Source organism: Ruditapes philippinarum, unplaced genomic scaffold (genome assembly GCF_026571515.1).
Source record: "Ruditapes philippinarum isolate M1 unplaced genomic scaffold, ASM2657151v2 ctg1065_1_1_1_1, whole genome shotgun sequence".
NCBI classification, from domain to species: Eukaryota; Metazoa; Mollusca; class Bivalvia; order Venerida; family Veneridae; genus Ruditapes; species Ruditapes philippinarum.
This window is the reverse complement of record NW_026863096.1, coordinates 50,474-77,520: the sequence shown is the minus strand read 5'-3', so window position 1 is coordinate 77,520 and position 27,047 is coordinate 50,474. Positions and strand designations below refer to the sequence as shown.

The following is a 27,047-nucleotide window of genomic DNA, read 5'->3' as shown; positions in this document are numbered from 1 at the left end:
GATAAAAGTGGAGTACATTGTCTGAGGACAGGTGTTGTTTAAATTTTATGTTGAAACAGAAACATGCTGTCCTTATATATTAAAATAACTAATCAACAACCTACTGAAAGGTAAAGTGATTACCATCATGGGCCTGTGCCACCACTGACCAGTATAGAGCTTGGCCAGCTTGCTTATCTGTGTGGTCTGACAAGGCTCGATACTGATAAGTAGCTCTTTCTATTTTATTGTATTTTGATATTGAAATTTAAATGGGTTGTTCAGAATTTCAAGACTCTGTGTGTATTATTGCAGGTTCTAGACCTTCAGACACAAGTGGAGGAGCTCACTGCAAAGTTTGATAACGAGACGGTGACACTGGAAGATATCTGTTTTAAACCTCTCAGTCCGGACAACAATAACTGTACCATTGAAAGCGTCTTACAGTTCTGGCAGAATAACCGCACAAATCTCGACAAAGAGGTCTGGGATGAGTATCATATATATGATCTGGCTGATCATTTTGACCACTTCCTGAAATGTGCACAGTACGTTTTTACATAACTTTATGACATACCGTACCACTTACGCTGTAATTTTAGATTTTTGTTACTTCTTGTATTGATATATTTTGTCTCCTGTTAAAAGTGAAGTTTAACAAGGCTATTGCCCAATATAACAGGTTATGTAAGGGATGACAGTACTTGTGAACATTAACAAGGCTTCAATCTTTTTGATCAGCATAAAGTTAGCCAGAAGTGATTTGCCTTCTTCAACCAGTTTTTATTGTTTCTGTGTAGGTTCATTTCTTTAAAGATTAGCATTATGTGTTTAGCAAGGCTATCACCCAATATGACAGGTTATGTAAGAGATAACAGTACGTGTGAACCTTTACAAAGCTTCAATCTTATTGATGTGCATAAAGTTAATCAAAAGGTGTTTGCCTTTTTCCACCAGTTTTTTGTCAGGCCATTTGTGAAGTTTGACTGCCACCAGTATTGAGCCAGGTCAGGCCGCACATTTGTGTGGTCTGATCTTACACTATACTGGTTGCTGCTCAATATATAAATTTTGTAACAAGCTTTGTAATGCCATAAATGGACTATTCCATATTAATAGTATAGGGTAAGTTCATTACAAAAATGCAACTGAATATTTATGGTTTAAAACATGGTAACAACAACTTAAGAAGTATTATGAAGAGGTAGTAAAATGAAATAAATATGTTGTTTGAATCATAAAAAAATGTATCAGTAATAAGTGACCTAAGTTTAAACTTGTTACACAACCATGACCTCATAGTTATATCTTATATCAGTAATTTTATCAAATGAACCTAGCTCACACAACGTAGCCAGTGGACAGTTTTTCAAAAATATTTTGTCACTGGACCTTAATGTACTTGTTAACTTTAGCCACTTGGATGTTAGATGTAAATATTGGTAATTTTGGTAAAAAGCTACACATGTTTATTTTAATATATTTTGGTTAGAATTTAAAACTGTCATAATGTTTATAAAAAAACATTATGTCCTGAAATCATCATGTCTTTAATATGTAATGTCCTAAAAAAATGTGTCCTAAAAAATATTAAGTCCTTAAATTTAAAGGTAAGGTCCTAAAAACGTAACATCTTTAAACATAATGACCTAAAACCATAAAGTCCTAAAACATGTTTTTATCACATAAACCCTGGCGCAGGAGTGTAATAAAGCCATTTAATAAAAACGATATTACACTAGTGTAATAACACTTTGACGTGACGTCATTTGCCCTATATAGAAACATAGCGTTAAAGCGCGCTAATGTTAGTGTTACACTATATAGGCGCGTCATTGAAAAATTACTCATTTTAACAGTTTACTGTTCTTATTTTATATATGTGATAAATAGAATATTATATTCGTGCAGATTTAATACTAAATTTATTGAACTCGTTGAATAAAACAATATTATGCTCGCCAGAGGCTCGCATAATATGATTTTATTCAACTCGTTCAATAAATTTAGTATTAAACTACACTCATTCAATATCCTCTATTTAAAACATAACATCCTAGAACATTGATTGAGAGCAAGGGTCATAACTCTTATCTACATTGAGTTTAAAACATACATGTATTTATGCAAGTTTGATTATGATAAGTATTTGAATGAATCCTGTATTTTGATATTGAAATCCCTTTTGCTTTTAATGAACTGCTCCAAATTGAAATGTTTTTCCCTATAATATGTACATGTAGTAACGCCTTTAATTAACGAGGCTTACACATTTCCCGATTTTCCATGTGGACGTTAGCTGATGTACACAACATAATTACACTGTATAAACAATTAACATGTACACAACATATAAGCAGCATATATACACAAATGTCATATTGAAAAAGATCAATTAAATTGAATTAAATTGAAATAATGAGTAATTAGCAAGAAAATGGTAAGATTGTACAGTAGAGAAAAAGTTCATTATGTACATGTAGGCACAGTAGCATACCACACTGTGTAATAAACTGTTACAATAAATACACATGAAGCCTTACACAATGAAAATTCAAATGATATTTTTTTCTGGATACCATTATGTAAAATTTTTTTTTAAAAATGATAAAATATTTACAGGTCTCCAACATCAGTGTCGGACAATACTCGACTAAATATGCCCTGTCTTGCTGTATATGGAGGACCAGCGTTCCCTTGGGTTGTTCTAGGAGGCTATGATGGTAAGTTGTCTATGTTATCATAATGACATGTCTTTGGCCCTTTTATAGAGCTTGGCCAGTCTTCAAATAAAAAAGTATTTGAACCAAATTCTATTGTTTTTGTCAGGATGGGTTTGAAATTTTGAATCTCTTGAGGAACTTCCATATGAGCACTTATCCAGCTAGCTTGTGGCTCTACTTACTTGTGTCTTTGTGTCTGATAAGATACAGACAGAGGCAAACGAAATCTCCCTCCCCTCATTAAGCTGGCAAATTGCCAAATGACCTCAAAAGTGAATGTGTGACTTGAATTTGAATTTTGATATTGCAATTGTTTAAGCTTACATGAATAAGTCAAATATTCAGCATACTATTATTGAAGAAATCAAATTGAAAACATGTTTTTGTAAGAAGCTAAGCCCATTTTGAGTTAAAAGTATTTTAACACTTTTCAGTTTTGGGAAATATTTCACAATCTCACAGAGTTGAGTGAAACTTTGTGCACAAGTTATTGGTCCTAACCTTCATCAAATTGTACATGAATCTCGTATAAGAATATTTCCTGTTCTGTCAATAAAAACCTCAGTAGAGTCCCTGGTTGCTATTATATCATGTAATTTATATAACCTGATACGTCTCTATTGTTTGTACAGAAAAAAATTACCAGAATGCAACAGCGTTTGTGATAACTTTTGTCGTAAATAATCATGTAAACAAGGAGGACAACAGAAAGGCGGAGGCATGGGAGGCGGAGTTTATAAAGTTTATCAAAAGTTACAAAAATCCAAACATGACAATATCTTTCTCCTCAGAGGTAAGGCTTCATAAATTTATTGTGTTATATAGAGCTGTAACAACATTCTTACAATTGTTTTTATAAAGAAATCAACATATAGTAATGAATTTGAAAGTAAAATTTCATGAATTTTATAAATATAGTAATGAATTTGAAAGTAAAATTTCATGAATTTTATAAATATAGTAATGAATTTGAAAGTAAAATTTCATGAATTTTATAAATATAGTAATGAATTTGAAAGTAAAATTTCATGAATTTTATAAATATAGTAATGAATTTGAAAGTAAAATTTCATGAATTTTATAAATATAGTAATGAATTTGAAAGTAAAAATTTGTGAATTTTATAAATATAGTAATGAATTTGAAAGTAAAATTTTGTGAATTTTATTGTTGTAGTCATGAATTTGAAAGTAAAACTTCATAGAATGAGTTTCATCTAATGACTGGTTTAATTTTTATTCCAGCGATCAATTGAGGATGAGCTAGACCGTGAAAGCCGATCAGACGTATGGACGATTGTTCTCAGTTACTTGATCATGTTTGGGTATATAACTATAGCGCTCGGGCAATTCCATGGCTTAGATACAATTTTGGTATAAATTTTATATTTATTTAAACCAATCAAATTGCACTCCTTTGTTTTGTTAGTTACCGGTAATACCCTTTAATAAGTTTTTGAGTTTTTGTCAAAAGTTCAAGATACAGCAGTGCAAAGAATCTTAATTTAAATGTGAAGCTTTATAGTAATGATATGAGTGTAGTGCTCCATTGTGGACCATATTTTACAATGGCATCAAATGATGGATTTTTTTTTCGAGTCAGTGGCTTGGGAACAATCGTAAGTCAGAATCCAGAAGTTTGAAACTCACACCGTGTGTAATCTATTAGAATGCATTGGAATCTTATGTACATAGCTGTAAAATAATCGATTTATATACATTTGAACATCAGTCTGTGTAATATTACATCAATATTCGCTCAAAGATGAGATCTATTTACATTCTAATACATTTATTAATCAGAATGAGTAAGAAAACACCTTATCAAGACATTTCTCCGCTAAATGTAGTTCTAAATATTTCATCACTTCTATTTCTGTTAGCAAGTTGTTTTCATTGTAGTATTATAATTCATGGTTATCATTCAAATGTCTTGTAATTAATTACTCATGCCTTACAACCTTTGTGATTATATCCCTGCACATTTGAATTTGAATGTTACATTATTCTAGAACAATGCACTCAAAATTGATACCTTTTTTTTAAGTATTTAATTTATTAACTTGACAATGCATTATTTTACAGATTGATTCAAAAGTCACATTAGGACTAAGTGGTGTAACAATTGTTTTGTTATCAGTGGCATCGTCAGTTGGTTTCTATAGTTACTGTGGCGTCCCAATGACCTTGATCATCATTGAGGTCGTACCTTTCCTGGTACTGGCAGTTGGTGTAGATAATATATTTATTCTCGTGCAAACATATCAGGTATGTGGTATTATGTAAAGTGGTTTAAATGCAGGACCGAAATCTGTTCATTGTGAATTTAACTCTTAACCAGGGTATAATCCTGTATCACCAGTATAGAGCCAGACCAGCCTGGATATCTGTGTAGTCAGACCAGGCTCTATACTGTTGGCTGACCTAACTGTAAATTTTCATCTTGATATCCCAAAATTATTAATGGAAAATCCCATGAATTGAAGATGGGGGTCTCAGTTTATAAAATTGATAATGGCTCACATGAATGAAATCTTGGCAAGTCATTTTAAGATGTAGTAGTAAATTTATCCCAGCTACATTTGTTTATTACACTAGGCTCTTAACAATTTAGATCTGATAATGACTTTGAATGGTATATAGCATTAATATAGGCTTATCTGAACTATGTATAGTCTAGACCCTATGTATCTATATATTTTTTTAGAGAGACACACGAAAGACAGGGGAAACATTAGAGGACCAAGTTGGACGGGTTCTCGGTATAGTAGGACCCAGCATGCTTCTTACCAGTTTCTCCGAATCCATAGCTTTTTTCCTTGGTAAGATAACCAATTTCTTTGAAATAATTTGATATCTTTGTGTATTAGATCTTCATTATGGAGTATTGAAATATAAAATTGATCTGTAAATGACCTTGTCCTTCAGTCTCAAAAAATATCTTTTATATACTACTAAAATCAAAAAATTTCACCACAACTTTGTTATTTATCATTACCAGATCTGTTAAAGTGGCAATTTTTGTTTTATAGGCACATAATGTCGTGATTTTTGCACTGTTTTCAGACAGATTTCTCACATTTTCTGATATATTATAACAGGTGCATGGACAGATATGCCGGCTGTGAGAGAATTTGCCCTGTATGCTGCAATGGCCGTCTTCTTTGACTTTGTTCTACAAATCACATGTTTTGTCAGCCTAATGACAATAGATGCTAAAAGACAAGAGGTGAGAAATGAAAATGTTTATATACTTTTCTGTCATTTATATACTTTTCTACAGTTATATAAGCTCTTTTTTGGAATATTTTTATCCAAGGGGCGTAATTGGCCAAGTGGTTAAGGTCATTGACTTCAAACCACTTGCCTCTCACCGCTGTAGGTTAGAGCTGTGCAAGCATGGTTGGATTCTTCCATGTTAGAAAGCTATCCAACTAGCTTATGGAATGTTGGTGGTTTTACTCAGGTGCCCATTTGTGCTAGAAAAAACCATAAAAACAGTTTCTGTCTTGTGATTCGTCTAGTTTGTTAGAATGACAAATTTGCCCTGATTACAACATGGAACTGTCGGTTGTAATTTTAAAAGGTTGGAATGTCAAAATAGTTAAATTTTCATCCAAAGTTTTAATGATTAGACTATGTATAAACTAGGATTTCTTGTTAAACCAGTACATGTATATGTTTTCAATCGTAAACATTTATTCTCTTATACACACAAGTTTATCTGATAGAGTGGATAATTTTAGCTTGGTGGATTAGAAAAAAAAGTTGAGCTATTTTGATTGTTGTGTCGTAATTGTTACTGGTACAAAAATTTTATTGTACAATTTTAGGCCAACCTTTTGATATATGTTGTCATTTGGTTACAAAAGCTTTATTTTACAATTTCAGGCAAACCATTTTGATATATGTTGTTGTATTAAAATACCAAAGAAGGAAAAACAAGAAAAACAGGAGGGATATCTTTATTGGCTTGTCAATAATTACTACTCTCATGCTATCCTTACTGAATGGGTTCGACCTATTGTTGTAAGTAGCAAATTTAATTAATGATGATGATAATAAAACTTTATTTTGTGTAGACAATACGATTTGTGTAATTTTGTTTGAATGACCTGATAAGTAATAAATAATGAATGTTAAGATAAAAGAATTTTTTTTTTTAAATCTCATTGGCTGTGATTTGGTACATTAATTCTGTATATACTGTAAGGTATTTTTCCCCAAAAAGTTCTTTGCTTTATTTTTTCATCAAGATTCATATTTCTTAGTCATTTTGTCGAACAGTAGTGTGATGATGATTAAAATTTGAATTAATCTTACTGTACTCAATACCTCATCTTTCTCATTTTTTGAATGCTTAAAATGTTACTAATCGGTATTGCATGACGTTTAGAAAAAAGTGGGTTCAAGATTATGTTAATGAAAATTCAACATACCGTAAAATTCCTAATAAATGCCCCTTCCCTAATAAAGGCCCCCAGGCCTTCTGATAAGAAAAACAATCTACTCATCAGTGCTGAACTCATGAGTAAATCCATAATTTCATTCAAATCATTCAGAATCCATTTTATTTTATAATATGAACTTTAAAATTTGAACACTTTTTAATGTTATTACCAACATTTGCTAACACTTAATGTATTTACAATGATTTTTGGATTTAGGAAAAACTGTGTTGTAATAATATCTCCCCTTTTGGAAAATGTTAAGCCCCCAGGGGCGTTTAATAGGAATTTTACGGTAATTTTAAAGATGGCATTTTTTTTGTAACTCTGAAATGTGTTTCTGTATTTCAGATTGTTATATTTGTTGGATGGTTTTTAGCAAGTGTAGCGTTTGCCTGTCATTTGACTATAGGATTAGACCAAGCTCTTTCCATGCCTACAGTAAGTTTTAGTGAAGAAATAAACTCTTCACTACTATCTGATTTTATCATTTTAGTATTATGTATTAACCTTTTCCCTTATATAAGCAAGTTTCGGCGGCTTTTTGCCCCCCCTTTTTTTGAGGCCTCAAACAGTGAAAAAATGCCCTATTTAGGCCCCAAACACTGTCTTTTGTTTGAGAAATGTTGTTAAAAAAAGTGACCAATTTTTTGGCGCCGTCTCCCATCCAAAAATTACATCAGAGGGTTGCCAGAAGGGGGATGTGCCCCCTTCTGTTTGGGGGTTTGAAGGGGGGCGGAGTCCCCCTCATCGCCAAGAAAATTTTGGACTTGTGAGAGGCTTAAAATGACCCCAGGTTGATCATACGCTGAAAAGCCTTGACTCTATCTCAATCCCTTGAGAAGTTGCAGCACTTTGAAATAAATTTTGATGGAAAAAATCGAGGCAAAAAAGTGATTTTTGGTAATTTTGAGATGTCCCCTTGTTGCCATGGTAACAGGAAATTTAAGACTGAGCATGTCGTTACAAAGGCAATGGTCCAGTCAACATTTGTGCCAAGTTTGATTAGTATTGAAGCATTTTTCATAGTTTCATAGCAGTTTGAACTTGTAACAGGAGGCTTTTCAGTGAAAATGGCCATTTTTCACAATATGCTCATGGGGAAAAGGGTTAACTTAATGCCAAACTTTCTTGCCAAATTGTAAAAAAAGGGTAAGTGATGTAGCGCCACTTTGCTGTACTGTAGAATAGTGTTAAAATGATGCATGTATGAACTTATGTATTACATTTTACATGTACTATGAATGGTGTTGATGTAAGAAAACAAAAAATATGTAAGACTTTGACACAATGATTTGAGCCTCGTCATGACAAAACAAACATAATGGGTTTGTGACCAGCATGGATCCAGACCAGCCTGCGCTTCCATGCAGTCTGATCAGGATCCATGCTGTTCGCTTACAAACTCTTTAACAAGTAGAGAAACTGACAGCATTATGTTGGTTTTGTTGTGACGCGGCTCATTTATCTTAAATTTTAAGACAAGTTGATTCAAGAGGTACTGCTCTAACACTGTAGTGAGTTTAATCCATTTTATAATACTGCACGTTTATAATGATGCTTTTCATTGGATAATCGTGACATTTATATAGTTTTATATAAACGACTGCTGTCAATTTATGAAGAAATTTCACTTTTGTCTGAAAAAAGATGCTTGCTGTATTATAAATTTGTTATAAATATTTCTGACAGTTTATTTCGCCGTGCTGCTCGGGTCATATTTCTAAACAGCCGTTTATATACATTGTATTTATAACTAATAATATAAAGGAAAGTTGGCCCAAACTTCCTCTTAAAAAAGAAGAAAAAAGGAGTGTACTTGTGCAGAAGGAGAAACATTTGTCCAATACAAGCCCACCCATTGTATGTTTGAATGATATTTATACTGTAATTTCAACTTACTGCTGCCAAAATATATCAAACAAATAATATGTTGTTTTTTTTATTATTTCAGGATTCATATGTATTGGATTATTTTCATAACCTGTCAGCTTACCTGTCTGTAGGTGCACCAGTGTATTTTGTAGTTCCTGCAGGGCATAATTATTTGAGTAAAAGTGGTCAAAATGCACTATGTGGAGGAAAGGGCTGTCCACAAGATTCATTGATTGGTCAATTATTTAGACAGTCTCAGTTAGCTAATTAGTAAGTAAAGAAATTTGCTTTTATATAAACCATATTGTTTCAATGGCTATAGCATAATACAACATTATTGCAATGGTTGCACATTTTAGCTTCCGTAGATTTGATATTAATGTTCCAATTTGGGTGTTGCCCAACATTGAAGTATATGCATGGCATAATATACGTCATGTGATCAAGGTCATGGACAAATTTTGGACACGGCTATGGTCTGTTAAAAAATGTGTTTCTGTACAAATATGACCTCACCAAATGCTAACTTTTCTGTCTGATAATAATATTAAAGTGACAATTGGCATTTTGCCAGATTTTCTATAAAGAGAACATTTTTCTTTCAATTTTTAGCAGCATAGCCCCAAAAAATGTCTTACTTTTATATGATTTTACAAACTTAAGTAAGAATCATGGAATTATTACTTTTTTTCTAGAACAGTCTTGTTTGGTTGGTTGCTATTTATAGTTTTTCACATTATTTCTATTTATAGCTCAACTATTGCACAACCAGCCTCATCTTGGATTGATGACTATTTTGATTGGATAAACTCAGCAGGGAATCCTCCATGTTGTAGATTATATGACAATGGCACATTCTGTCCAGCCACTTGTAAGTACACTAAAATTGGTTATATGAAAAAAAATATGCACCTTTAATAAGTGACTTCTAAATATTGTCAGTTGGGCTAGCTTGTCTTACCAATCTTCCTTCTTCCATTGGTGTATTAACTTTATACTGTAACGAGTCTTGAGTGAGTGTGACAAACTTCAAAATAACAATAGAGGTTTTATGCACCTTTTCAAATAAATCAAACAATTGATATAACTCAACCTGTGGATTTCCTCACTTTTCTTGCATAAAATGTTAAAAGTCATACTTCAATCAGTTATTTTAACAAGGCACCCTTATCATGCATTTAAAAAAGCATGCAATTATATGGCACTTCCTCACTAGATTTTATCCTTTAATGCAAGTTTTCTCTAATATAAGAGAAGACCATATTCATTGTAATCTTGACTTTGATTTCAGCTCCTGACAATTGCACGGCATGCCCGTTCCAGCCGCAGGTGGGAGGCAGACCGTCGTCACATGACTTCATGCATTATTTACCAATGTTCCTCGTAGATAACCCAGGTCTGAAATGTGCAAAAGGGTGAGTAGTGTTATTACCTTGATCACCTGGCTTAAATTGAATTTTAGATTGTATATAAGTAGTTTAGTGATTCAGAAACATAAAGTCAGAAGAAAGTAATAGATTCTAGTCAGACTGCACCAAGTTTCTTTAAGTTGTTGATGTTGCTGACTTCAAAAAACTAGCCACTCGCTGCTGGGGGCTTACATCCCCCTGGGACATTGCAGTCTTTTATGTGAGGAAGCAATTCAGCTAGCTTGCTGAACATCAGTGGTTCTACTCACAGCTTGTTCATGCCTGAATTAATGCATGGAGCGGCACCCGAGGTCTTTCTGCACTAGTTAAGCTGGATAGTCAAAATATGACTTTTACAATGTTGGTGGTGTAGGGTACATTCAATTTTCTGTTTGCAAAAAAATAAAGAATATCTGACATTGTCCTGAACTTTACTGTAAATGCTTGCTGATGGGCTAACAGTATTTTCAAACAATATTTTCTTTCCTTTTCAAAGCTAAAATGGCCGTTTTTAATATATTATGAAGTATGTTAAACCCATAATAAGTCTATGCAAAAATATTCAATTGACTGATAAGGAAAACTATTTCATTGATTAATATTTTTATTATTCATTATTGTTAACATTAGTATTATCATTATTACTTATTATTATTATCATTACTATAATCATTATTATCAGTATTATTATCAACATTACTATTATTATCATAAATATGTCATCATCATTTGTATCATCTTCATTATTTTTATAATAACTTTTATTAACATTATTCTTGACCGCCTCCGTGGTCGAGGGGTTAGAGTCGATGACTTCTAATCCAGTTACCTCTCTGGCGTGGGTTCGATCCCCGGGTGATGCTTTGGTAGTTTAGCGTGGAGGAAGGTAGTCTAGTACTGGTGTAACTCTCCAGGAACGATGGTAAGGAAACTACCCGCCTATATGACTGAAATACTGTTGAAAAAGGCGTAAAATGAAACAAACAAACAAACATTATTCTTATTATTATCATTATTATCTTAATTGTTTTTATTATCATCATTGTTATTATTCTCATTATTATTATTATTAATATTATTATTTTAATTACTATCATTACATTATATATTTTATTATTGTAATCAATTACAGAGGACATGCAGCGTATGGAGCTGGTGTTAATCTTATAAAGAATAAAACAGAAGTGGGAGGTGAGTAAACATTTACTGAGCTGAAGTTTATCTCTATTTAAATTACAAAATATAAATAATTTTTATGAAAAATAATGAAATCTTTAAATTTAATGGGAAGTATGGCCTTGTGTTGAAGGTATCTGCCACTGACTAACAAGGTATCATAACCATGTTACCTCATGTGATTCCAGCACAGGTTTGTTGCTACAAGTGGACTTTAAAATGTGATTTAATATATATTGTATAAGTTGTAAGAACATGTTTAACAATTTATAAAATAAATGTTAAAACATTCAGCCAGCTAGTAGTAGCTGAATCTTACCTACATGATCAGGGCAGATCAGTTATTAGCCAGCATTTATGTGTCATCTGATCATGGTCTGCACTGTTTGCTGTTCACTAAGTACACATATATATATATATACATTTTCCCGAAAAATGATAAATGGTTATGTCCAGATTGAAAGATGGGCAAGTCCATTTAAGATGTTGAGGGTTAATAATTTATCATTAAACTTGTCAGTTTTCATTAAGTACTGGGTAGTTGTTATGGAGTGTCTTTTCCATTGAAAGAATTTTTTTTTTTTTTTTTTTTGAAAGGTGGGGAATGCATAAAAAAATGAAATTTTGTGGAAATTTTACTATTATGTATTATTAACTAACAGTTCCTTATTTTTTCATTGTTGACTTATGATTTATTGCAGTCTTGAAATCAAATCCGTATTTATAAAACATTCTCTTGCATTTATTTGCAGCCACATATTTTATGACATATCATACACCAATGAAAACATCTAGTGACTATATCAAGGGTTTGAAAGAGGCTCGTATTATTTCTAAGAATATTTCAAAGGCGATAGGTGCAAAATCAGAAGAGGAAGAAGTCTTTGCTTATAGGTTAGTATCACTTGTTTTCTTGAATGTCATGATCTTACATACGCTCAGTTAGCTGAGGAAATTCTCTATCAATTTTTATGCCCCCGCCATGTAATGGCCGGGGCATATAGTGTTACCCTGTTCCGTCATTCCGTCCTTCCGTCATTCCGTCATCATCAGTTTCCGTTCATTATCTTAGTAACGGTTGCACACATTCAACTCAAATTTGACATATGGATATGTCATGACAAAATACAGGTCAAGTTCGAATTTGGTCATGGTTCGATGATTTTTGGCAGAGTTATGCCCCTTTCACTTTGAAAATAATATGAAATTTTCAGTTTCCGTTCATTTTCTCCCCAACGGTACAACACATTCTACTCAAACTTGACATATGGATATGTCAAAGGAATGCGCAGGTCAAGTTCTAATTTGGTCATGGTTCAATGATTTTTGGCAGAGTTATGCCCCTTTCACTTTGAAAATAATATGAAATTTTCAGTTTCCGTTCATTTTCTCCCCAACGGTACAACACATTCAACTCAAATTTGACATATGGATATGTTTTTGGAATGCCCAGGCCAAGTTCGAATTTGGTTATGGTTCAATGATTTTTGGCAGAGTAAAGCCCCTTTCACTTTGAAAATATATGAAATTTACAGTTTCTGTTCATTATCTACCCAACAGTGTTACATATTCAACTCAAATTTGACATATGGACATGTCAAAGGAATGGGCAGGTCAAGTTGGAATTTGGTCATGGTTTGATGATTTTTTGGCAGAGTTATGTCCCTTTCACTTTGAAAATAATATAGATACATCTTAGGAATAAGCAGTTTAAGTTTGAATTTGGTCGTGGTTCAATGATTTTGGACAAACTTATCTTGAATGTTTGAAAAATTTTGAACTTTTAGTTTCAGCACTCATACTTTTGTGGAAATGTATGTAGCCATTATTTTGGCTACAAATATGAAACATGCTATTTTCAAAAGGTTAAGACTGAATAATTTCAGTGCCTTGAACATTGTGTTAACATTGAAAAGTTTTAAGGGCTTTGAACTTAAAATGAAAAAAATAATTTGTGCAAACAAATTTGGAACTAAATATTATAACATCTGAAATTTTGGCTGCATGCGGGGGCATCCGTGGCATGATGACACATTTCTAGTTTTTTTTTATCTCCATTTTCCATGCAAAAATTCTAGTTGATTACTTAAAGGTAATCATTTTTTTGTTTCCTAAGATTGTGTTAACTTATTTAATAAACTTGTATTTCTCACTTTAGGCTAAATCATGATAGTGTTCAGTGTGATATGACCATTAAATAGTCAATTTACATCAATTCTCTTGTCAAGTATTTTGTTTGTAAATATTGCTGCAAAAAAAAAAAAAAAGCAACTGAGATTTTCAAACTTCTGTATATCACCAAATTGCTGACAAGAAATAAGCTGACAAACATTTTTAAATATTTTTAAAATATTTAATTTTTCAGTGTATTTTATGTATTCTACGAACAATATCTAACCATCGTGCATAACACTGTGAAGAACATTGGGATATGTATGGCCGCCATCTTTGTTGCGACATTTATTCTGCTTGGATTTGACCTGGTGACGGCAATCGTTGTGTTTATAACAATAATGATGATAATTGTTGATATAATGGGAATGATGTACCTGTGGGACATAACCTTAAACGCTCTTTCACTCGTAAACTTGGTTATGGTACGTAAAACCTAGATCTATTTGTTTACTCTTTCTTTTAACGTGTTTTGTGTAAGCTGAGTGCATCACCTTGATATAAATTGTTCAGGCCCCAGTGGCCTTGAGATTAAGGTCACTGACTTCAAACCACTAATAGGTTCAATTCCTGCCAGGGTCGTGGAATTCTATCATGTTAGGAAGTTATCCAGCTCTCAATTTGTAACATACACAAGACTCCTCTTGAGATGTGTCCTTCAATACTGAAATAAGTTTTTCATGTTTGTAAATATATGATCCTTGATTATTCTATATTATACTTTGACAGAAGTAGCAGTCATGTTTAATGGATAACAATTTTAACAAATCTTAATATAGGAATTTTTTAAACTTTTTGACCAGTTTCATACAGCTCTTCCAAATTAATTTCTGGACATTAATGTGGAACATCCCTTGTATTTACAATAGGTGGTTCCAATGTCATAGCAGAATTAAGTCTTACATGTATTACACAAATATAGGGTGACAAAAAGGTGAATCATGATTGTTGTTATATATTACAGGCTATAGGTATATCCGTGGAGTTCTGCTCACATATAGCTCGTGCATTCGCTGTCAGTATACAACCAGATAAAGTACAGAGAGCTAAAGATGCCCTCGCACATATGGGTAGCTCGGTAAGTAATCTTGTCTCATCCCATCATGATGTGAAACTGTATGAGAATTATTGCTTGTATATGAGTTTACATTATAATACAGAGGTATGAGAATCATGATAAAGAAATATTCTCAGAACTAAATTAAAAATAGATGTTTTGTGCTATTCTTAGATCAGATTAAGTTAAAATGTTTTCATTTTTAGGTCAGTTTGCAAAAATAAATTATCATTCTGAAAAAAACATAAAAATATGTAAAGAGTTCTTAAGTTTGTTTCATTTTTTCTTGAATATTTAAAGTTATAATTAAAAATATACTGTAAAGATATTAAAAATTCAATACACATACACATATCTTGTAGATTTATAGTTAAAAAGATGGAAGTATTGCATTTATCTTACCATCTAAGTTAACATGTGGACAGGGGACATTCATAAGCTTTATAGCTTTCTGCCAAATCCCAAAATGTACTTTGTAAATATTGTTCACTTGTTAAATGTTTTGTTGAATAAATATGTTTAAACCAACACGTGGACATTAATGAAATTTTATTTAAATTTACAGGTATTGAGTGGTATAACATTGACAAAATTAGGAGGTATAATTGTGCTAGGGTTTGCCAAGTCGCAGTTGTTTCAGGTGTTTTATTTCCGCATGTATCTCGGAATGGTAGTGTTTGGTGCTTCCCATGGACTTATTTTCTTGCCAGTATTACTTAGCTATATAGGTAAGTTAGTTACATTTATTTAAAGGCTGATTATGTGTGGTCATGTGATAGGGGGCATATTTATGCTTCTCTTAACCAAATATTGCGGGAGTATACTTTCTGCTATTGTTAGTTCTTGCTATCTGTTTCACTTGCCGTTCCTGTTACAACCTGCACTTATAGAAGGATACATTGAGTGACCCGTAAGCTGAAAAGGGAGGGCATTAGATAACTAACCCGGGGTTTAACGGCCCGATCCATGGTCGAGTTGTTACTTCTCGGCGTTAAATTATCTTGGTCATTTTGTCTAAATGTCTTTTTGTCTCTAATCACTGATTCAGAAATGATATGAGATAAGTAGTTTGTGACTTGCAGAGAAATTAGTAATTGTCAGCTATCCAGGAGAGCAGATGATTTGGATTGACCACGGAGATATAACACAAAATCTTTTTATAAAATCTTACAAATTGAACGATATCTTGCGTATTGTATATGTATATGTTGTCTATCATAGACTTTCCTAAAGGTGAAGATTTAGGTCAATGGACAACCAGTTTTTAGCAGTGAAAAGTTAAGCCACACCTTTCATATTCATTGCTAGGTCTACTCAGTACTGCTCACAAACAGTATCACAAACAAAAGCATGTGTTTTTTTGTGTTACCCAGGTCAACCAGTGACTTTTTTTCACTCTAGGGAAACAATGATCTCTTCATGACAATATTTGTGTTTTTGTTTCAGGTCCTAGTATAAATAAAGCAAAACTGTATCAACACCAGCAAAAGGAGTTAAAAGAACAGTCACGAAAGATCAATTATCATAATGACAGTGGTGACACAGGTGTCCGCGAACATTATCATCGTACAGATCATGATCAACCACCCGAGTATTCTCATTTATAGATAAATAATAAACACATATACAGTGAAATCTGCTCGTAAAGATGTACACACGTGTGGAACATGTTTATGCAACTATTTTCTACAAAATATTGAGCATTTTTGTTGGAAATAATAATGATAACAAGAAGAACAACATAACCGACATTGTGTACTGTGTTAAACAAAGTGCTGAGATTAATTTGACCGAGGTCGGTCATGTATGAGGAGTAAATACTATAACCTTAGAAATAATTCCTTCGCAATTTTTTTTTTTCAGTTTAAACATGTTGGCATTTTATTCCCAGGCTCTTTTTCTTGATAGGCATTTTTGGGGGTATTTTGATTGTATTATCTATTAAAAATTTTAAGTTAACTAAATTCTTTATATTATGCTGAAATTTTTGTGTTTTGCTGACATTTTTGCAGAATTAACTCTTTAACTTGCGCAAAGTTATTTTAATGAAAAAAATAAAAATAGAAACAAAAGTTCTCCAGAGGTATCATAGTAATTTGGTCTTTAGAAATTTATGTGTGAAAAGAAAGACGCATATACAGGAAATCTTTGGGCTCCATCAAATCTAATGACAGCTAAATGCTGTTCTGTAGAGATTTGTATGAGAATGCTTTGATTCATTTAAATGTTTGTAAGTCATTGAAAGATTGGTTTTATTTGTCCACTTTTGCTATATACACTAGGGAAAATGTGTTTAGAAACTACCGGTATATTACAATGAACCGGTGGTAAATTTAAATCTGTTTCATATATATCCAAATCTAGAAAGAGATTATTCTCCATTTTTTTATGTTGACCTTATTGTTAGTGGTTGTAACCTCAGATATAATGTATTGTATAACAAGACAAGCAACAACCAACTAGATTAGCTGTCTTCTGTGTTGTGTCCATTAGACAATCCGTCTATCATTAATTGTAGTGTTTGAATCATATATTAATGTCATTTTGTTAAAAATCACATTGATAAATCTTCAGAACATTATATTCAGACCATTAGAATAGGAATGGACTGCTAAAAACTTACACCATTTGGTGTATATTTCTCTAATTAGCATTGTTACTTACAGACAAGAATGAGAACTTTTTATGTTGATCAACAAACCTTCCACATTGTAAAATCACAGCATGTGTGTCTGATTAGACGAAAAAAACTTATTGCTGCACTAATCTCCAGTTAATTGTCCTGTTATATTATGTGCCAGACGAAACATAGAAATGTTCCCTGTGTTGTGTGTAATTTCATTGAAATTGTGATATTTTATATATGTTATTGCCTTTGATTAGGTGAAAGAATTTATAGTGTTCTGTTGTTGTGCTACTGTGTTAAAGTGAAATGAAAATTATTGTTTGTTTCATAATTTTGGATAATTATTACACACTCAGTTTGTTTTGTTTTGTTGTCTCTTTTTCGAAGATCATGTTTTGTAGAAATAATTTGATGAAAGACTTGTTCTCTGTACTGGAAAGCTAAACATGTTTAGAATAAAGAGTAAGATGATAAACTAGTCAAACTGTTTGAAGAATATTTGAAAATAATTATTCAGTTATTATTCCATCTTATTATAAATAGTCTGCCTGCTTAGTTCAAGAGGGAGATCAATTTTGTAAGAGATCAGGTTTGTAGTCTCGGGGTGGCTGGTTTGATCCTACAGCGTGGCAAAATTTCTCTCTGACAATTGATCTCAGACTTTATAAGTCTTATTATCATTTGTCTCCACCCCTGATTCAGAAAATCATGTGGAATAAATAGTCATTTTGGAGAAATTGGTTATTACTGGTTAGTTATTAAAAAAAAAACAGTTTAATGGATCAACCATCCAGATTTGATTAAAGAATGTAATAATGCAGCATAAAAAAGAAAACGAGTTTGTTATTATAAATGATTTCAGATGCAAACAAATCGTAAATCGGATTTTTTGTGTGTGTGTAAAATGTCTTTTTCTTGAATGAGTGGAAAAGGTATTTTTGAGAAAGACAGACAGACATTCACATTCATTTTGTACAGTTTTTGTCATCCAAACATAAGGTACAAGATTATATTTTGAGAAATTTAATTGAAGTCAAGACGCTCATGTATTTATGTTATAATTAATAAAGGGAAAATTTATGTGCAAATTTTTACAGCCCTGCCATGATCTTTTGTTTTTGTTGTGTATGTTTATATGTCTGTCTGTGGGCAAATTTAACCTCGGCAATAACATCTCTATCTTAAAATACTTATATAGCTTTCCAATTTTGACACAAAAAAACCTACTAACACATTATTTAAATATGACCTAGATTTCTCATTCCTATATGACCTTGACCTTCAAGGTTAAATTTTCTAAATTTGACCTTGACCTTCAATGTTAATTTTTAAAATTCCTCTCATCTTTGTTTATTTGTTCACAGATTATAGTCCGGGAGGGTTGGGAAAGTAGGGAGGAGGATGCTTTTGTGTTTGTGTTTAAATTAAAGCCACATTTCGCAATTACTATAAAAAATTGCATTTTTATAATGTATGAACATTATTGCTCATTGTATGTTTTTGTTTATTTTTTGTTTTTTTTGTTGTTTGAATTCAATGAACCATTTTGAATGATGAATTAATATTGTAAACTTATGTATATTATTAAAATTTATATAAAGTACAAATTGATGAAAAAAAAATGCGAATAAACACTAAAAGAAACCCATTAGCTATTTTTATCATTTATTGTTCAAAAAATGTGTTATTTTGATATTGTTGCACATCTTAGCTTAACAATTTGAAGAACATGGATAGCAATTGTACTTACTCAGGAGTCTGTGTCTTGTTTTGGTTAAGTTTTTGCTGCAAGTTGGTATTACAAAAATTATTAACTGGAATAGGTTTAAACTTCACAGACTTATTTGAGAGCATATTAGGATGTCACTGTCTAAGGCTAACAAATTTGTCAACGTGGATTTTGACAGACTTATGGCCCTTTTTTGAACTTGGAAAATTTTATATAATACAGGCTGTTATTTTATTATCAAGCACTGAGAATAGTGGAGCAAGCTGTCTTACCAACATCTCTTGTTTCTACGCTTATTACATATACATAATTGTGATGTTTCTTTCTTGTATAATGTAAAAAATACAAGTTTTATACCTCGCCACATGTAAAACATAATTTTTTTATGGTCAACAGATTTTTGTAACTTCCTGTTAATTATTGTAAAAAAAAACTTTAAAAGGTCAAAATTATTTTTTTGGTTTTATTGCAATATCCAGTTTCTTGTGTATCTTAAAAGGCACTCCACTGAGGTATCAAAAACATTGAAAATCTTACAAAAATCAACTGTAAATAAATTATTATAAAGAAATATACTCAAAATTTCTGTGTTTCTTAGCTGGATTTCATGTTAAGGTATGTCAAGGTTTTTAATTTTCAGGCCATTTTGCACATTTAAAATTATTATTCTTGAAAAATAGATTAATTTAATGAGTTTAATTTTTTCCACACAAGTAATTTGTATAGATGTACACCAGATAGTCTAAAAGTCTTGAAAAGTTATTCCTAGTCACCTCATATGGAAAAAAAACCTCAGTGGAGTCCCTTTAAAGGTTGATCACTGTCTGGTTGAAGATATCTTGTGAATTTTTTTAATAAACTCAAATAATTTAAAAGATTTGGATCAGAATATAAGCATAGAATGAAGTGTTTTCGGTTTGTTAGTATTTAATGTGAGTGTGTCTAGGTTTGAAGATATAACGTGATTGATTCTACAATATTATGATTTAGTCTAAAAACGTGATTGATTGTTTTATGATTTAGTCTAAAAACGTGATTGATTGTAGATTTTTATTATTAAGTTAAAAAAAAACACCAATAGATTTCTATTTTTTATGATTATTTCTTTGTATTTTCATCATGTTCATTATGACATTTTACTGATTTATTGTAGTAGTGTTAATACCTAATAAAGAATTTTGTTAGAGAATTTTTTAGTCATATTCTTGCATAAAAATTGGTAAACAATAACGTAGAAGGAAACATGCACTTAATGGAAAAAACCATGCAAGCGTGTTGTTACACGTTTTTATAATATGCCTGACTCTGGTTACCATGTCATAAAGCTTTCTGCAATGGCGGGTTCATTAGTTTATTATCAGTCATATCGCACTTTCACATTAACTGTAACGCCGATTAAACATTTGTTTTTATGCAAGAATAGCCCTAAAGCACCTTTATAAAATCTTTGTGAAAAAAAGTGCATTAGTCTTTTTTATGACATTAACTTTGAAACATAGCTTTACACATTTATGAAGACTAATTGGTCTTTTATTGAAGGTCTTTAATACAATGAATAATTACTTTGATATCATTTACTGTTTGAAATAACAAGTAAGCACTGCATGTATTTTTAATTGAAAAGTTGTTGGCAAATGTGAGCTAATGGTCCGATATTACATATATTTATACAGCAGATAATAAAATGTTCAATAACAACATATTATTTGTCATCACATAAATCAATTATAACTTAAACAACATTTTTTATCAAGAAACATTTTATAACTACATGTCTATCCAAATGATAGATTTTCTATATTGTTTTATTGTTTTTATCAATATTTGAAAGTTATGGAAAATATGACCATTGTAGACCAATCCACTTTAATGAAATTTAGTATAGAAGATGATTGTTAATCGTGACATACAGATATAACCAGGTACGTATATTAACGTTAATATACGTACCTGATATAACTTATAAAAATAAAACTAATCATACATATATGCATTATTATAACATTTTTTTCTAAATTTTTGTGCTATTGATTCTCATGCCAGAAAATAATGAAATAAAACATTCCAAACTCTACGAATTGATGAACTCTTTTTTTCCACTCCTAATAGTACTTAAGAAGATAGTTAAAGACCAATTATGAAATTTATTGCAATTTGAATGTTGTTTGTTTTAAGGTATGATCCACCTAAGGCATTACCTCCACTTTGAAGAGTATTCAAATAGGCTAGATACTGTCAACTGCATTGTAACTGAGGGGCGCGGGTTCAAGCCCAAGAAGAGGCAACTTTTTTTTCTTCCTTTATTTTTCTTTGAACATTATTTGTGTCTCTCAGATCAGTCTTGAAAAGAAAAAAGTGTTTCATTTTAATTGTAAAATTATTATTGGTATCTATTGGCTAAATTGTGCCAAATTTATTATCAAATATAGTACCTGATATTTTCAAAGTCTAATAAAATAAAAACTAGACGGTAAAAGTATTTTATATTTGACAAGCGCAACCAATATACTTTTAAGAAAATTTATGCAAACTTTGAAAACAGCCCCTGATTTGAGTAAATTTTAAGGATATTTTGAATAAGGCCCTCCAAGTTGAAAAATGATCAAACAACTACTTAAAACGGGTGGGGTAGGGTAACATTTATATACATACTTCAAACATTTTGAGTAGAAACAATAATTTTGCTGGGTCATTTGTTAGCTGAATGCTATTATTTGTTTTTTTAAAAAAGTTTTATAGGAAAACATTTCTTCATAATGATTATAAAATAGAATATTTCGAGTTACTCATTTCTGAAAAAGAGCCCTTCTAATAGCCAACTTTTATTTAAGAAAAATCTCCATAACTCGTATGGTAACGGTAAACTTTGTTTAAATTTTGCATTCTTGTGTCTTTTAAGGTATATAACTGACCTATGTTGTCAATTTTATAGTTCCTTATAGTGCCCATTAGGGGGCTCATACCTTAAATGGACTCCATCGGGTTTTTTTGTTGTTTGGTTTTTTTTTGACATGACTATATTTTTTGATTATTTATTGTTTATCTTTCTGGTATAAGTGCCCAAGAACTAAAAAAAAATGAGCCTAAGTGGAGCCCCTTTAAAGACAGTAAGTGTACACTATAAATGTGCATACTGCTTAAAGGGGGGACAACTTTGTTGGACATCCTACAGAATCTAGACAGAATGTATTTATGGTCTATATTGAGATGCGTATCGTAACAGCAACCGTATCTGTCCGGCAACTTTTGAAAATGTCGAACGCTGAACCGATTACATCGACACGTAAATATTTTACGTTAACAGAATTAAATGTTCCGTATTGTTTTATCGTTTATCAATGATTTCGTGTACAAGCGTCATCCGCTTTCGACGCAAGGTACTACCATATGTAAAATCAAAGCAATCGCTTTTTGCAGCAGAAATAAAACTTTATATGTGAGCTTGCAAAGCAAAGGGATTTAAAGTCCGAGGTGCAATTAACGATTTTTGCAGACGACAATACAGTATTTAGCTTTATTATTTATATTTTAACTTTTTGTTCTTTTATTTAACCCAAATTTGCATGAGAAGTGATCTAAATACAATAACACAAAATACTGCAATACAGCCACTGGCAACATTAGCGGATTACCGAGACTTTTTTTAATGCTCAAAAAGAAATAAATCAAAGTGCTGCAGCACTGAATGCGACGGACATGCAACCGGAGAGACATGAAGGCTTCTTTTAGAAAAAAAAACAAAAAACAAAACAAAACAAAACACAAAATATATAACAGAGAAAATTTGTTCCATACAAGTTCGAGATTTGTAGAGCAATATATTTTGTGTCCCAAATTGATATAATTCAGATTTTTTACTTTCAAGTACTTAAATACAGAATGAAATTTATGCCTAAAAACTCTGGTCAAACTTGTAAATCAGTGTCCTTATCGATTTATTCTAAGAAATGATATGTAAATAGAAAAACTATCCACGAAATATTTCTAGAATAAATCCAGGCAAATAAACTTCAAACATAATACATTATACATTTGAGAATGCTATTTAGAATTGCTTCGTGTTATATCATAGTGGGCATACAGACAATAAAATATAAGTCATTTGTATTTTTATTTCTCTTGGATATGTCTCATTAAAAAAATTGGTTAAAATCATCCGCAATTAATAGTGTATTTCTTAGATTTTTTTTATTTACAAGGTAAAGATGTAGAGGGCACATCGTATTTATTTTAATTTAAATGTCACTTAAGCACTACAGTGTTTAGTTGTCCTTTTCAACTTCACACTAAATTCCATTTTCAACTTGTTTGCTTCTTACAATTGTATAGAATTTCTAAAAGCATTGCATGTAATCCGCTGGTTTATTAATTACATTTTTAATGTGTACTTCCTAATCGCCTGTCCAAAAATCAGAACAGGTGAAGCAGAATCTATTTTTAGAATAGCGAAGGTTTACTCATATCATGACCTAGTAAAATTTGTAAACAAACCACATGAATCGGAAGTAGAACTGATATTATAACTTCCTTACCATGAAAGACTACATGGCGGTAAAGTGTTGTAAAACTCTCTTCTTACATGCATTTTCAAAAATAGATATTTATACTAACCATTGTGCTGTATCTTATTTATTAATAACTGCTGAATATTCAGCTAAACCCGCGGTATGAGTCACGAAAATAGTTTCTTCTTTTTATTAATGCGCGAGTTATCCTAGAGTCACGAAAAACTTTTGATTTGTTAATAATAATGTTTTGTATAATGTAGAAATATTTATTTCCTACTAATAATGTCTTGGAATTCAGAGGTTACACCTTTATTGTAGTATAATTTGCTGTCCTACTTTTTCGACAGCGGTAAATCGTTTCAGCAGTAATTTGCATATTGCGCAATAATACTACGGGACTACAACGCTTTTATCAATAATATACGTTCATATTTTAACTTGGATAACTTAATTTGAAATTGAAAAGGCTAAATATGGAAGACATTAAGGTATCCAGACAAAGTATGGGAGTTTTGAAGGATCAAATTCATGTACTATTTCTTGGGCTGTTAATTGGTTAAGGACACATTGCGCGATTGTAGCCAACGAAATCCCATGTGTAGATGACTTAGCTCTGAACGCGCCTGAGGGCGCGTCCGTCGCAAAAATAGTTTGTTCGCCTGCTTAGTTCCAATTTGATTATTACTTGTTCTGAGGACTCGCGCTTCAAATCTGCAGATGTTAATGTACAAAAAAAAATGCATTAATTAATCCTATATAGTTAGCTAAGTTAATCCGACTGTAGATCAAAGAAAAATAATCATTATTGTAGAAGTTTCTTTATTCTGCTTGCTGTCACTTAAGTAGAACAATCTTGCTCGATCCATTTTACCATTTAGTTTTTTGGTAATATGTATTATTGTAATCTTAATTAAACAGGTTTGAGAAGGCGATGAAAGTTATAAACTTACAAGCAGGCGATTTATTGGACATGTATAATCAATTAATTAACATATAGTGATTTATCATACATGTACACTGTATTTATAAAAATTCTAAACTTAGTCTTGTAAAATAAGTTCTCGCTAAACTTTTATTTATTAATACAGAGCCCACCTTTTTACAACCAACCAGTACTGCTGTCATGTTCTTGGCCGGAGTATGTTCAAACCCATGACCCCCGAGTGTAGAGTTAAACTCTTTTACCACCAGGGCACCGACTCCCTAAAACTTATAGAACTTCAGAGCAGTTCTATACCTCATTTTCCGCATTATGTAAGTTGTTCCTAAGCATTTTTGTTTGAAGTAAACCGAACAAATATTTACGCTATAGAAGTCGCTAAAATCTGACCTTGACGCCCAATAGGTCACGCAAATATTTAGTTTAAACTTTCGATCAATACACTTGTAACTACTTTCCAGAACATCAAAGACTTGAATAGACTGAATGACAAAAAGCATCGAAATGTTATCGCGTGCAAAGGCCTGCGAAATTTTAATAATAGAAGAAATAGTTATTTCTTTTTGATCATTACTATCTTTGGGTTCTTTTATATCCTATATTTGGTGGCCCTGGTTTTATTTCTTTTAGAAGTCAGCTTGGAACCGGAAATGCGTAACAAGGATACATGACGTTTTCTATTGTCAATAAGATTAAACTTATTCAAGATTTTCTTAAGTGTAATATCATGGATTTTTCCACACATCAGTTCACATTTTCTTCATTTTTTCTCCTTTCCGGCATGACTTGACTTCTTTTGAAAAAGGAATTGACGAAACGCTCGCTGATGAATCTTTAATTCAAACTCAAAGAAGCGATTGATTACCTGCACAGAGATAATGTTATCGTGTATTGACACACAAAAATAACGTCTACAAATTCAAAAAACTGAATGAAAAGGATGAATTGATTTACTAGTGAAACCACTTAAGGCAATTGTTTCAAAACCTGTAATGAACGTCTGCGGGCGATATGTTTGAAAGCAGTTCATGATTACGCCATCCCCTACAACGATTCTTTCATTGTATTGCTTATAAATTTAAAGGATTCAGATTACGTTTAGTACGTACGTACGTATAAAAGACGAGTAATAATCCAAAGGGATTCAAAAAGCGGACAGGTTCTTTATAGTAAATTTATTGTACATGCATTTAGTACACACCTCTCATACAAATGTGGGTGATGTTAAAGAACCAAAGTCTTAAATATAATAAATATTGTCGTCTGCAAAATTAGAATTCCGTTCAAGTACTGCAGAGTTACATGTTCTGTTTTATATTTATCTGAAATGGTCACGTTATTGCAAACTTATCCACTTAAATTGAGTCGCAGAAAAGAGGAACCTTTAACCCTTTACCTTATGAGCATATAGTGAAAAATGGCTATTTGCATTGAAAAACCTCCTGTTTCAAGTTCAAACTGCTATGAAACTATAAAAAAGTTCTTCAATACTGATAAAACTTGGCACAGATGTTGACTGGACCAAAGCCTCTGTAACAGCATGCTCAATCTAAATTTCCTGTTACCATGGTTACGGGGGGACGTCTCGAAAACCACTTTTTTGGCATTGTTTTTTCCCCATCAATACTGATTTTAAAGTGCTGCAACTTCTCAATGGATTAAGATATAGTAAAAGGCTTTTCAGCGTTGGTTACACGTTACCTTACGATCGACCTGAGGCAACATTTAGCCTGTCACATGTCCAAAATTTCCTTGGCGATGAGGAGGGCTGCCGTCCCCTTCAAAGCCCCGAACGCAACCCCTTGATGTACCTTTTTGATAGGGGGCGGCGCCGAAAAAGTGATCACTTTTTTATCAACATTTCTCAAACGAAAAACATTGTTTGCATGGGGGCCTAAATAGGGTAATTTTTCACTGTTTGATGCCTCAAAAAGTGTGTGGGGGTCGAAAAGCCGTCAAAACACGTCTATATGAAGTAAAGGGATAATCAGTGTCAATCGTAACGATTCGGCAATTTCCGACAAGTTCGTAGAAGTCGTCCGAAGTGTTCCGCTTGCATTCGAAAACGAGTCTTGTGTGATTAACGAACGTATATTTATTGCGCCAGTCTGTTTAGCCAAGAATGTTAAGTACTAAAAACACTAGAAAATGTTGCGGCACAGCTATAAGTCACGAACCACGAAACCATAATTCGTAAATACCCCCACGGGCAGATTGCTGTTTACTAGTACAAAAGTGTCCGTAGATTTCATGAATGGACAAACAAATAACATGTTTTTCCTGTTGTACTGTTATTTCTCTAACAATTATGTTCATAAGTTAGTTTGTCAGTCAGGGATACATTTGATTTTTTAATATACGGAAAATATTTTCGCCATTGATATTTCACACTGGCCGTTCTAAAGA

General features: G+C 32.0%; 1 protein-coding gene across 1 annotated transcript in view; it reads left to right on the top strand.

Moving 5' to 3' along the window:
- Window positions 1–21,267, top strand: part of LOC132721138 (NPC intracellular cholesterol transporter 1-like) — a 58,687-nt gene extending 37,420 nt beyond the window's left edge. Inside the window, exons 13-30 of the mRNA XM_060705393.1 lie at window positions 295–527; window positions 2,602–2,702; window positions 3,335–3,495; window positions 3,947–4,075; window positions 4,787–4,969; window positions 5,409–5,523; window positions 5,803–5,930; window positions 6,593–6,730; window positions 7,501–7,590; window positions 9,104–9,294; window positions 9,777–9,895; window positions 10,316–10,439; window positions 11,566–11,624; window positions 12,362–12,503; window positions 13,975–14,206; window positions 14,746–14,859; window positions 15,404–15,566; window positions 16,285–21,267. Of these exons, the coding sequence (XP_060561376.1) occupies window positions 295–527; window positions 2,602–2,702; window positions 3,335–3,495; window positions 3,947–4,075; window positions 4,787–4,969; window positions 5,409–5,523; window positions 5,803–5,930; window positions 6,593–6,730; window positions 7,501–7,590; window positions 9,104–9,294; window positions 9,777–9,895; window positions 10,316–10,439; window positions 11,566–11,624; window positions 12,362–12,503; window positions 13,975–14,206; window positions 14,746–14,859; window positions 15,404–15,566; window positions 16,285–16,445 (2,583 nt within the window). The 3' untranslated portion in view covers window positions 16,446–21,267. The remainder of the gene's footprint in view (window positions 1–294; window positions 528–2,601; window positions 2,703–3,334; window positions 3,496–3,946; window positions 4,076–4,786; window positions 4,970–5,408; window positions 5,524–5,802; window positions 5,931–6,592; window positions 6,731–7,500; window positions 7,591–9,103; window positions 9,295–9,776; window positions 9,896–10,315; window positions 10,440–11,565; window positions 11,625–12,361; window positions 12,504–13,974; window positions 14,207–14,745; window positions 14,860–15,403; window positions 15,567–16,284) is intronic.
- The last annotated feature ends 5,780 nt before the right edge of the window (window positions 21,268–27,047 follow it).